Source organism: Apiospora marii, assembly GCF_038362585.1.
Source record: "Apiospora marii strain CBS 49790 chromosome Unknown utg000001l_segment0_segment0, whole genome shotgun sequence".
NCBI classification, from domain to species: Eukaryota; Fungi; Ascomycota; class Sordariomycetes; order Amphisphaeriales; family Apiosporaceae; genus Apiospora; species Apiospora marii.
In genome coordinates, this window is record NW_027117372.1 from 2,876,502 (window position 1) to 2,889,435 (window position 12,934).

The 12,934-nt window shown below is 52.0% G+C and overlaps 3 protein-coding genes across 3 annotated transcripts; 1 reads left to right on the forward strand and 2 right to left on the reverse strand.

The window, feature by feature from the left end:
- Nucleotides 1-2,769: 2,769 nt before the first annotated feature.
- On the reverse strand, nucleotides 2,770-4,239 carry PG985_000949 (uncharacterized protein; the record flags this gene model as incomplete). Its single annotated transcript, XM_066820718.1, has 1 exon — nucleotides 2,770-4,239. One exon carries the CDS (start codon nucleotides 4,237-4,239, stop codon nucleotides 2,770-2,772), a length of 1,470 nt encoding a protein of 489 aa, XP_066691597.1.
- A 3,387-nt stretch (nucleotides 4,240-7,626) lies between these two features.
- On the forward strand, nucleotides 7,627-10,230 carry PG985_000950 (Beta-mannosidase B; the record flags this gene model as incomplete). The annotated part of the gene is made up of 2 exons (XM_066820719.1): nucleotides 7,627-8,145; nucleotides 8,197-10,230. 2 exons carry the CDS (start codon nucleotides 7,627-7,629, stop codon nucleotides 10,228-10,230), a joined length of 2,553 nt encoding a protein of 850 aa, XP_066691598.1.
- A 447-nt stretch (nucleotides 10,231-10,677) lies between these two features.
- Nucleotides 10,678-11,826, reverse strand: PG985_000951 (D-xylulose reductase A; the record flags this gene model as incomplete). Its single annotated transcript, XM_066820720.1, has 2 exons — nucleotides 10,678-11,733; nucleotides 11,806-11,826. 2 exons carry the CDS (start codon nucleotides 11,824-11,826, stop codon nucleotides 10,678-10,680), a joined length of 1,077 nt encoding a protein of 358 aa, XP_066691599.1.
- Nucleotides 11,827-12,934: the final 1,108 nt, after the last annotated feature.

Consider the following 12,934-nt stretch of genomic DNA (forward strand, 5'->3'; position numbering starts at 1 on the left):
TGATCTGGTCGGGCCGCAGCCTGCTTATCCGTATGATCACCTGGTTTGTTGCTTAACCAGGCACCAATGATACGTTCTAGTGTAACCCAAAGGCGGGGATCGAATTGCTCGTATGATTTCCCAATTTGTTTTCTTGGCGGGACACTCCAAACTTCACAAGCCAACACACGTATGTTGTGTCTTTGAGTCTTCTCTAGAGTCCTGAAAGACATGGCGTCGAGTAGTCTGGTATCGAATTTTGAATTCATGGGTGAAAGTTGTAGCATAAATGCTCATTGCACAATGTGCTGAGATAGAATTCGTAGCAACGCCTGAAAGGGGTGCAGGTGCCGCAATCAGATGTTAATACCAAACAGTTGTTGGTATCCTCTGGGCAATCAATGACGAGTTTCGCCATGCGTGTACCGACTCACGTCAAGGATCCACCCTATCCCTACCGGATCCATCGAGCATTGCTAACGACGGCGCCGACAAACTGACTGTTGCGTTGTCGCGCACTGGTCTACCAGAAGTGAAGCAAATGGTTGGATTCCATCATTCTGGTTTATACTTTCTGACTAGACAGGGCTGGGTGTGCTCCTTGATTGCAAAACAGTTAATACCCTCCGTCAAGTCATACACACGACACTTCTTCATCCCTCCACTGTGACAAGTCGGTAATGACTTTGCCGGCCGTGTTCTTTCTGACCAGGAACCTCGTTTTTGCTGGTCATCTTTGATAGGTTCTTAATTTGAGAAAAGATGAATGTCGGACAGATTGCTCAGCACTCTCCTCGCCCCCTCGCTCATTTTACTGTTAAGAGCCCGTTGCCAACCTTGCACATACTAGGAATCCCGTGCGCTTTCTCTTATATAAGCAGCAGAGAGTGATCCGAGTTGATAATGACTTTTGGTCCGGCCCCGAAGCGGGCAGATGGTTCTAGGCAGGAGCGCCCGTTCCCGCTCCCGGCATTTAGTGGAGCCTCGGCAAATACCCCTTTCCCATGAGTCCAGATGGATAAGTAAGCATTAAATCCCTCCTATGACATACAATAACCAACCATTCGCGAGGGCAAGCAGCGCTACATGCATCGCTGTTTTCAAGAAATGCATTGAATTGGATGTTGTTGGGGGAGCATTTTGGACACCAGCGTGCCGCGCCGAGCCACACCATGGCCTGTCCCACGTGCCATCCTGCCCTTATAGGGCTCGATTCCCTGGTTTTGGTCGGATCGGCCGACTACTGTAAGCGCTTTTCCTAAAGGTTTGATTTAATCACGGATGCAAAGGGGGCAGTTAGGCATACTTATACAGGTTCTGACGATTCTGAACCCCCTCCCCCTCGCCAAACTCTCTTCCCTTCTTCATCAACTGCGTTTATCATTTTAAGCCTTTGCCCAGTCGTCCTCGTACTACTGGCCATTTATTCACCAACACGCAGTTCATCTCGCTCTCCTCATTCGCTGCCCTGGCCCTGGCCGGATAAGTGCAACCAATGTGTATGAGTTCCTCTCATCGAAAATCCAAAGGCTGCTACCGCGATCGTGTATACATACATGATCTCTACCGCCCAAAATGTTGCTGAAGTGGGCATGGCATGTCCTGACCTTGATGGGCCCAGAACCCGGCCACGAAGGACCCTACCGACCACCGGATCATCGAACCCAGTATGTGCGAGGCTGTCAAGGGCTTATTGTACGTAGACGGCATCATTGTAAGTTTGATAGACTGGGTTTCTTTTCTGCTTCTTTTTCATTTCTTACATGCAGAAACTCACGCCTGCTGTTGACTAATCAACTCGATGATAGTGCTGCCCCAAGAGTGACGCGAATGAAGACGTTGTCCCTTACCTCAACAAATGCAACAGGAAGGGTGGCATCATACACTGGCTTTTCCAGTCCAGCGGTGGCCCATCTGAGATCGTCCCAGTGGAAAGGGGATGCCCATAATATGCGGGCAACGCACCAAGATTTTCTCGAGCCGACAGAGACAGACTAGTATTGATTATTGATTATGTAGGGGTGCACCTGCCCAATCAGCCCCTCGCTCAAGGAGAGCATAGGCTGCGGCGTACCTTTTGAAACGGACGGCACAGTTGAAGGCAATTATTCCCTTCACGTCCTATGCGTTGATGTTCCAATCCCGAGATCGCGTAACTTGTTCAAAGTGTTCTTTATGGAACCAACCAGTCGTGAGCAAGCCTTGTAGGACGGTCTCGGGAATACAAAGACAAGGCGGGGCGGCCGCGTCGCATTCATCCCAAGGTATCAAGTGACCATCGCGAGTTGAACTCGGCCTGACAATTGCGGTCCACCCCCTGTTTTGTTTTCAGTCAATCTTGGGTGAAGGAAGAAATCGAGATATGCGACGCAGATTTCATTCGGATTTGCTGAAAAATAATTCAGATGGTGGGGGGAAAGGGAAACTGCACGGGTTATTAATCAGAAATTTCATAGGAATCGCTGGAGTTCTAGTTTCAATGCCTCTAGCTTTGCAAACAATCTACAAAAAGGAGCCGAGGCTTACTGAGATTCGGCATGTAAAAGATCACATTCATTTCACACCGGCTTGCGATTTTGTGCATTCATAGTGCAATTCATTACTTAACGGCTCGGGTGTCTCATTCCCATGATCCTACGGCATAGTGGTGCCTTCATAGCCATGCGAAGATTGACCATAGGTTGTGTATGCATCAACAGATCCAAACTGATCCCGAACCGGACCAAATGATGTCGAGAGTCGAGCCTGTTTTCTCAGATTCACAGTTGTGACCGAGAGTGTGTGTCCAATCTACCAGCTCCACGCATTTCTGGTGCTGCTAGTCATTCTGTGAGTTCGGCGGCGTGCGGCGGCTTCCTCTCGCAACTTGAGTCGGAAGTCTTTCACACTCTGCTCCAGCCGGGCAGCCCAATGAAAAGGCTTACCTCCCGTGTTGGGTTGCTTGCGCAGCCAACGTGCCATCGCCTCCTTTTCAGCGGAGGTCCGAAACTTCCACTCTGCGTTGCGCTCCATGAGCATGAGCGCGGCATCGTACACGCGGTGGAAGATGGCATAATCAAATGCCGTTCGTCCCTTCACATCGGTGGCTTCAAGATCCCAGTCTCGGCACTCGAGGAGGTCCTGTAAGAGCTTTTGGGTGTATGCGGGTGTCGAGATGGCTTGTTGTAGGACAGTTTCTGGGTCCTCCATCGGGTAGTACGGTGCGTTGATATTGCATTCGTCCCAGGGAATAGTGTAGCCACGATGTTTTGAGCCAACAGGGAAAAGATTGTTGATCAGGAACATGCTCCGAGGCTTGATGTCTTCATCGTAATGGTAGGTGCTGATCAAGTGGCGCAAAACGCTCTGCATGCTCTCTTCCGAACTAACCTCGGTATTATCCACCAGAGCCTGGAGGGGAGGTCGCATGTGACTGTGACTTAGAGCCCAATCGAAGGTAAAGTCCCAGTCGCTCACTTGCAGATCGTTGGTCTGAATTGAGTAGTCGAGCAGGAAATGGGCGGCGGCGTAATGCAGTGCCGTTTCCTGACGTGCAACGTTATCAACCAGGCGAGATCCTTCCAACGGGTAATTTAGGCTGAGAAGAATCTCCACCATCTTGTCATCTCCAACCAAGGCTGCTACAAACAGGGGCGAGATCGGCTCATCGTTGGGTAGGCTTGGACGTTGAAGGTCCATGTGTTCCAGTAGATACTCCGTTGTCGCCGGTCGCTTGTGGATGATGGCGAGGCTGAGCGAATCCACTTGCTCCCGCCAGTAAGGGCTATGAAGCAGTTGGTATCTATAAAGCCTACTGAGCTCTGGCAGGTTAGGAGCTCCATCGAGTATCTGGGCCCGGCCTGTGGGCAGATACACCTCAGCATTGAGAACACAGCCTCCCATATGAAGGGCCTTTACCACCTCGGTGTTACCTGTGGCTGCTGCTAGATGCAGCGGCGTCATTCCGGAGCCCCATACAGCATCAAGGTATTCGGGCCAGTGATTCTTCGCTGCTTGTATGAGAGCGTCGGTCGTGGAATTGTGGCCTTCACGGATCGAGAAGTGGATCGCCGGCATTCGCGAGTGGTGCAGGCGGGCGTCCAGGGCCTGCTGTTGCTGAAGCGGCGTGGCTTCCGGTGCTGACACGTTCGATGCGTCGACGTCCGCGTTTTCCTCCTCTCTTGTCTGGATTACCTCGACTCGGTAGAGCTCGGTGCGGACGACCTTCCACACGGAGCTGCTTACTAGCCCAAGGTTGAGGATATCGCGCGCTGAGGTCATATGCCTGGCAACGTGCCAAAGCGCATCGTTGGAGGACTTGGTGGCTGGAGGCCATCGTGATTTCGTAGTTTCCAACGAGCTCTTAGTTGGTAGAAGCAAGAAGGCTGTTCATCCTTGTGAAAGGAGCGTTGGGAAGTGCGAGAAGCGGGAATAAGAAAAATAAAGAAGCAAGGTGTTCTGTTAAGAGCGCGTGGTACTCAATTATTGTTGTTTACGGTTTGTGTGTGGTTGGCGAAGGAGAAAAAGGGAAGCTGGGGAAAATGAAAAAGAATGCGGCATTGAATGCAACTCAATCTGGGGAAGTACTGTATATAGTACCTAGTTACATGTCTGGTCAATGGTTCAGGCCCTATAGAAACTTATAATAGTACAGGGGGCCTTCAGAATCAAGCGCCTAATAAACCAATATCAGGATACCAAAGCCCACTATAGTGACTGTTCCTAGAGCACACCCACACCTAAATATGCTACTGCTGGTACTAGGCTGGAGGGTTTCAATCTGAACGTAGTAAGTAACAATCACTCAAACAGCATAGTCAGGGAGGGGAGGGGGGTCATTTTTGTCAACTCACAGGAACATCCCCATCCATCGCTCGATTGTATCTCGCGATGTTGGGGTTATGCTGACGACCACAGTTCGAAGGTCATATCTTCTAGTTATGGATAATCATCGATTCGGTACTATTATAGAGTATTTCTCTACTTGGAATATCGCAGGTAATGGTTGTACTCCGCGCTATGGCTGTCCGATTCCTTAATGTCTCCGTCGATGCCGAGCCAGAAATCACATCGACTAGTTGCGATTCTGATAATACAGTGACAGGATGGTGTTTTTGTTTCATGTGGCGCTTCAAATGATCCTTTCTGGAAAAAGCATCGCCCCCTTTGAAGTAGGCACAAGTTGGCTCTGAGCAGTAAATTCCCGGTTTCTCCTGGCCCTTCCCATGGGTGACGGATGCCTATCCGGGTCCCTCGAGAACGCAAGCCGCCTATCACATCCGGACAATGGACACACGCATGGTCGCTCGTGCTGGCGATGATGCTTCTCCAGGTCCCTCCGGGTTGCAAATCGTTTGTCGCACGCAGGAAATGAACACTCAAGCGCTCGCCCATGAATCCTCAAGTGATGACTAACGTGACAGATTAATCCTGATTTAAGAATATGTCTGGAAATGCCTGTGAATTACCTTAGTTTGTGAAGTTGATCAAAAGCATCATTTCAGGTAAATTCGCGGTTAGAGACATCGTCAGCTTCTTCCCAGGGGTTCGGTTCAGCATACTGCCAGATATCGTCAGCTTCAGAGTCTAGAGTAGACAATCTGCAGACAAGGACTCCTCTTCTGTGGTATCATCGGTCACCGCGTGTAGTACAAATAGCGCGTGTTAATATACGGTCATATGTCATTGAAAACGTGCCGCCTGCAAGAAGTTAGATTTAACATCTCGGTTAGTATACACGCACTGACTTCCACATATTTTGATCCTACACTTCGGATGATTCTGAAAAGGCTCGGCAGTAGCGGCCTTCGAATTTCGTTGCCGTTTTTGACTGAACGGGAACGTTTGGATTTCTCAAATTCGTCCTGCCATATCCATCCCCTTCCGAGTTGACATATTTCGTTTTATCAGGTCTAGCCTCCGGACTCTTTTCAAACATGCCTGACCAAACCGAGCCAGGGGAGCTCATCAAGATATCCGACCTGGCAAGTCGAAAAAGCTCTATGCTCAATTATTTCCATGATGGAATTGTGGTTTTTATAATTATTTCGTAGATTCTCGTGAAGATATTCTCTGCCATGAAGTGCTGCACCTGTTTGCTCTGTTCATGACATTGTGAATCATCGGAATAATCTGTCGCTGACTCACACACGGCGTGAGTACTGCTATGCTACATGATCGTACGGGTGCGTGTATTCAAGATGCGAAAGGATACATACGGCGGGTCGTGTAGCCACCAAGTAGTTTGCCTGCATGTCCCCTCTCGTCTATCTCACTCTCCTCTTACCAACCGCATCAAACCGTCGTGCCGCGGCTGGACAACTGCGGCTGCTTCATTCAGGTTGCTAACAACAACAGCAATCATGGGCTTTCTGGGCTGGTGCTTGGAGGTTTGCTAATAGTCATGTATGCAGTGAACAATTATCATCGTTGCTTACAGGTAACGAATGATTACTGCTACTACGCAGCCACATATTCGTGCAGCGTGAACAGCGTCCGATCACCCTGCGCAGTGATTCCTTCAGATTAGACGAATTCATCCGACATAAGTATCCAGAAAAGTATAAAGCCTTAATTTGGGGTTTTGTCCCACATGAACGGGCTGCTAAAAAGGTTGGTAGACGACTTAGACGTCGACTTTCACAGAAAGACAACCCGGAATTTCCATGTCGTTTTCCAGATTCAATGCCCCCAATCTGGATGGTGTCTAGTTCAGCGTAGCCAAGATGAACAAAGGAGCCGCCGGCAACATATGCTCTACTATCAGCTTCAGATATTTTCATTTGAGAAACCATAATGCGTGATCGAGAATGATTGCATATCAAGATTTGGAGGGGTGACTGCGCAGGGGCTGCCCTACTTATTGTGGGAATGACTTTGGTGAGGCCACTGGGCTAGGTCGGTCCGGCGTAGATTCCAGATCATGGTCCAAGTAGTCGGCAATCTAGCCAGCGATGTGAGCAACAGATTCTCCTTGCAATCAATCATCGAGGAAGTGCTAATGAGGATGCTGAGATTCCCGAACTGGTGTTCACATGCATTTCGGGGATCTTTGCTCCGTGTGGGATCTGATTATGGTGGAGACGATCCCCAACCACGATCCGACTCGGAACGAGAGTTCCTCCATTAACACTTGAGCAGTGCTGTCTGCCGTAACCGCCGGGTGCGTACCAGCTGTTATCCTGCTACAGCCCGTTTCTTTACGAATACTAATCAGTGCATCCGATGCGACTGCGCCTGGACAACATTGATTGCAGGGCAATCGATCGATTGACGAACTTAGCTCAATTCCAAATGTCACTCGGGGGAGCGCCTGCCAAAAGCAGCATGCAACTTGCCCACCTCCCCCAATGGGTAACTGCAGTGACAACGACTGGTTACTTGAGCGCTGAGTTCGGGGTCTGTCATGCCGCGCAACCCCTGCAGAGTCAAATACCACCTTTCGACCGAACATCGTGAGATTGACTCCTCATCTACCTGGTCATATAAGGTGAAAGTAAACAGTCTCAAGTCTATTCGAATTTCTCATTCCACCGGCTACTCTGGAATACTTGTATCTTACCTCTCCAATCCCGGATTGGAGCTCTTGAGTCCTCTACTAGACCAGATCAGAACATACACATACCCCGCAATCCAACCCGCCTACTGCGTGACACGCTACCAACCATAATGGAGCCCCGCGTTGTGATCCCTATCAACAAGAACTGGGAGTTCAAGCAAGTTGACAAGGAGAACACCAGGTACTTGCCGGTCTCCCAATTCCCAACCCACGTCCATCTCGACCTCCTTCACCATGGGCTCATTCCGGATCCTTACATTGGGAAAAATGAGCTGCAAGTCCAGTGGATCGGCGAGTCTGTCTGGGCCTATAAGACGACTTTTGCAACTCCAGATGGGGTCGCATCTGCAAGCTCCAACAAGGTCGTTCTAGCCTTTGGCGGTCTCGATACCTTCGCGACCGTGGTCCTGAACGGCAAGACTGTTCTGACATCGGAGAACATGTTCATCCCCGAGCGAGTGGATGTCACAGACGTTCTGGCCAAGCAGGGCGACAATGAGCTCGTCATCACATTCGACAGTGCCTACTTGAGAGGTTGGAAGCTTGTGGAGAAGTACCCCGACCATAAATGGGGATGTTGGAATGGTGACAACTCCAGACTGGCCGTGAGGAAGTCTCAATACCACTGGGTAAGCTGCATCCCTCCTTGAGTGTGCGTTGGACTTAGTTGACGGGCGAAGGGATGGGACTGGGGCCCAGCTCTGTTAACCTGCGGACCTTGGCGACCTGTGCATCTCGAGGTGTACTCATCAAGGCTCTGGGACCTCTGGCTAGACGTGAAAGTGGAAGAGTCTCTCAAGGTTGCCACAGTTACAGCGCACACATCGATTGAGGGCAAGGCCGGCCGAATTCGATTCGACGTCGAACTCGATGGCCGCACGGTAGCTGCTCAGGAGGTGGATGGTACGGACGCTACTTTCCTCATAAACGATCCAGAGCTATGGTATCCTGCCCGTTACGGAAAACAGCCGCTGTATACCGTAAAGGCAACCTTGCTCCATGAAGGACAAAACATTGACTCTCTTGAGAAGAGGATCGGCCTCCGAAGAGCTCAACTTGTCCAACGGCCACTGAAAGATCAACCTGGTACATCGTTCTTTTTTGAGATCAACAACATCCCCATCTTCTGCGGCGGCAGTGACTGGATTCCAGCCGACAACTTCATTCCTCGCATCAGCAAAGAAAGATATCATGACTGGGCCAAGCTAGTAGCCGATGGCAATCAGCTAATGATTCGGGTTTGGGGCGGCGGCATCTACGAAGAACAAGCATTCTACGATGCATGTGACGAACTGGGGGTTCTGGTATGGCAGGACTTCATGTTCGGCTGCGGCAACTACCCAGCATGGCCGGAGATGCTCAAGTCAATTGAGCGAGAGGCAGAGGAGAACGTGAGGATGCTCAGGCATCACCCTTCAATTGTCATTTGGGCCGGGAACAACGAGGACTATCAGTACGCCGAGAGCGTCAATCTCACGTGGGACAAGGACAATCATGATGCCGAAAGCTGGCTCAAGACAGACTTTCCTGCTCGGTACATCTACGAAAAGATTCTCCCCGACGTCTGCAAGAAGATGATACCGGCTACCTACTATCATCCTGGGAGCCCCTGGGGAGGCGTTGATACCCACGATCCTACGATTGGCGATATTCATCAGTGGAATGTTTGGCACGGTACGCAGGAGAAATACCAAAACTTTGACAAACTTGTCGGGCGCTTCGTCTCCGAGTTCGGCATGGAGGCTTTCCCCTCGGTGAAGACGATTGACTCCTTTCTGCCGCAGGGCAAGAATGACCCGGACAGGTACCCGCAATCCTCCACCATCGATTTTCACAACAAGGCCGACGGTCATGAACGCCGCATAGCGTTGTACCTCGTCGAGAACATGCGATATGCGCCCGATCCACTTGAGCAGTTTGTTTATTGCACGCAATTGATGCAGGCTGAATGTCTTGCGTCGGCATATCGGCTCTGGAAGCGCCAATGGAAAGGACCCGGGCGTGAATACTGCGCGGGTGCGCTCGTCTGGCAGATCAACGACTGCTGGCCCGTGACCAGCTGGGCGATCTGTGACTACTACCTCCGCCCAAAGCACGCCTACTATACCGTGAAGCGCGAGATGGCGCCGCTGAGTGTTGGCATGACTCGACGTGAGCACCGTTACCCAAAGGACAAGTATACACGTGTTGACGTAGACGTGAAAACGCAAATCGAGATTTGGGGATCTAACCTCATGCTCGAAGACGTGACTGTCGACTGTATCGTCAAGGCCTGGGATGTCGAGACGGGACAGGAGACGTCCTGTGAAACGGTCGCCAAGGACAAGCTCCTATCGCTGAACCGAAGCACTGAGATCGCCGCGTTCGAGGTCCCGGCGCCCACAAAGGCGAACCAGGCGCGCACCATCGTTGCGAGCTACCTCGTCGACGGAGATGGCAAGCAGCGTGCACGCTACGTGAACTGGCCGGAGCCGCTAAAGTATCTGCACTTGCAAAAGCCGAAACAGCTCGTCGCGGCGCTCAGCGACGACTGTCAAAGTGTGGCTGTCAGTGCGGAGGTACCTGTCAAGGGCGTTGCCCTGGAGTGCGAGGATGACGATGTCAAGTTCGATGACAACCTCGTGGATATCGTGCCAGGCGAGACCGTCACAATTGGCGTCAAGGGTGCGAAGAGTTCTACGGTTATTACGACGCGGTACTTGGGCATGCTATAAGAGTATTGGAAAATTGCATCGGCTTTGGTGTCATTAGACTAAAGATCCGATGGAATTGAGGTGAAGGAGGCAGGTGATCGACGCATCATGATTTAGTCTTGTCAAATTGCAACATGCGCAGCAGCGCTCGAGCAGTCCATGAGCCAGCTATTCAGCACATATCTGAAAATCCAACACAGCAGAATGTGCTGTGAGCCGCTGCAACCTTCCAGCCTATTGATAAAAGACTTTCGGTATTACATTAGTTACTCTCCGTCCGCCATTGTAACCTTCTAGCTTGATTGATAAGAAGTCATCTGTGTTACACAACCTCCATTCGTCATTCATCGTTGCCGTATTTCAGGTTGCCATCAAGGTTCTCAATTTTTTAATTAGGAATTATCTTCATTTCATTACATCATTGCGGTATTCATCCCATCATGACCCGATTTACTTCAGATCTTAATTTTACACCTTCTCGTTGGGGCCAGCGATGACGATCTTGATCACTTGACCCTCCTTCACCTTCTTGAAAGCGTCCTCGGCTTTCTTGAACGGCACGGTCTCGCTGATGAGCTTCTTGACCTCGACCCGGCCGGCGGCCACCAGGTCCACGGCGAGGCGGTAGTCGCCGGCGCCGTAGCGGAAGCTGCCCTTGCACGTCACCTCCTTGAGGCACATGGCCATGATGGGGAATGTGATGTCGGCCTTGCCCATGCCGCCCTGGAGGTAGGTGCCGCCCATGCGCACCGTGTGCAGCGAAGCCTGGATCGAGGGCTCGGCTCCCGAGGCGTCAATGACCACGTCGGCGCCGCCGGGGCACCCGATCAGCTCCTTGATGTTGCGGGCGTTGTCTTCGGCCGCGATGCGCTGCGACACGTAGGTGTGCGTGCTGGCGAAGCTCTTGGCGAACTCGAGCTTGGACTCGACAATGTCGACGCTGCAGACCTTGGTCGCGCCGAAGGCCTTGGCCACGGCGGCGCACAGCAGGCCCACGGGGCCCGCGCCCATGACGACGACGGACTGGCCCGGGGTGATGGCGGCCTGGCGCGCGATGTGGACGGCGACGGCGAGCGGCTCAATCATGGCGCCCTCCTGCGTCGAGACGTTGTCGGGCAGCTTGTAGCAGAAGTCGGCGGGCGCGGCCCAGAAGCCGGTTAGGGTGCCGTCGTAGGGCGGCGTGGCGGCGAAGCGCATGTCGGGGCACAGGTTGTACTTGCCGCCGAGGCAGGGGCCGCAGCGGCGGCAGGGGTAGCCGGGCTCGAGGGCGACGCGGTCGCCAGCCTTGAGGGTAGTGACGGCGCTGCCGACGGAGACGACGGTGCCCGCCGACTCGTGGCCCAGCACCATGGGCTCCTTGACCACGAAGTGCCCGATGGCGCCGTGCTCCCAGTAATGCACGTCGGAGCCGCAGATACCGGTGTAGTTGATGGCGACGAGGACGTCGTTGGGGTCCTTGGTTTTGGGGACCGACCGCTCGGCGAAGGTTACGTCATGGGGCTTGTTGAGGACGAAGGACAGGTTCTGTAGGGCACCAAACGACTTAGCTGTGGTTTCGATTAGGGGAGACAGGGAGGGGTGCAGCAGCTAGCTTACGCTTGCAGATTTGGGATCCATGGTGTGCTATGGAGGTATTGTTATACACAGATTTGGAGTGTTGATTTTGACAAAGACGAAGTTCGGGGCCGGTGATGGAGGGGTAGTCGAAGGAATCGGAGTTGGCACAATAAAGTTTAAGGTGAATATTTGGTACAGATGGGAAGATTTACAGCACTGGGGAAGGGCCTGGAGGAGATATAGATCAAAGCAGGAGTCAACAAGCCAGTAGGTCCGACAGTCAGCCCACAGTACCAACGTTATCAGAAGACAAGAGGACCTGGACTACTCCCACCCCGAGTATGTTACTTTTGCCGACCCAATGAGACGGAGCGAACGGGGACCCTGCATCCACTGCAGGCTGGGTCAACCGTGACAATACAAAGACGGATTGGGCAGACGAGAACGAACCACTCAGCCACTTGGTGGGAGAAGCAGAATGGAGAAGGGCTCGATTAACCGGATGTTTGGGCACACGATGAATTCATTCGATGGAGCTGTGATGTGAGGATGGAGCTCTCGTCGACGCCTCAGCACCACCAAAACGCGGGGCCGATCAGAGGAAATGGCGATGGCGCGCACCACTTGGGAGCTTCCCCGCCGACTACATGGGAGCTCGATGACGATTTAACCGGGTAGCGTCCTGGTTGCGAGGTTGCTTTAGCCGGACCAATCGGCGGGCTGGGCTAGAGCCAATTGGACAAGTTCTGGACTTCCTATCCAGGCACCACCAAGCCCTTGGTTCTTATTGTTTTAGATTTGGTTGTATATAAGAGACCAAGCCGCTTCTTTTCATCACATACGACCATATCCTGCTGAATACTAGGGATCCCGTCCGCTCTCCCATATATAAGCAGCAGAGAGCCGAATTAGTACTAGGGTCGGTGACGACCTGGGAATCCTCGGTGTTGTATGTTTTTGGTCTTTTTGCTCCTTGCGTCCCCCCAAACAAGAAAATCTACAGGTATTGCAACATCGGTCCTTGGGCTGGCTTGTACCAGGTGGCTCTTAGGTTTTGTTTTACTGGCCGTTGCCATGCAAGTGTGGCCACCACGTCACCGGGTTGTTTTCACTTGGATCTGGTTCGGTCTGCCATGAAACACCCATTGGCGTTACCGGGACCTAGTCT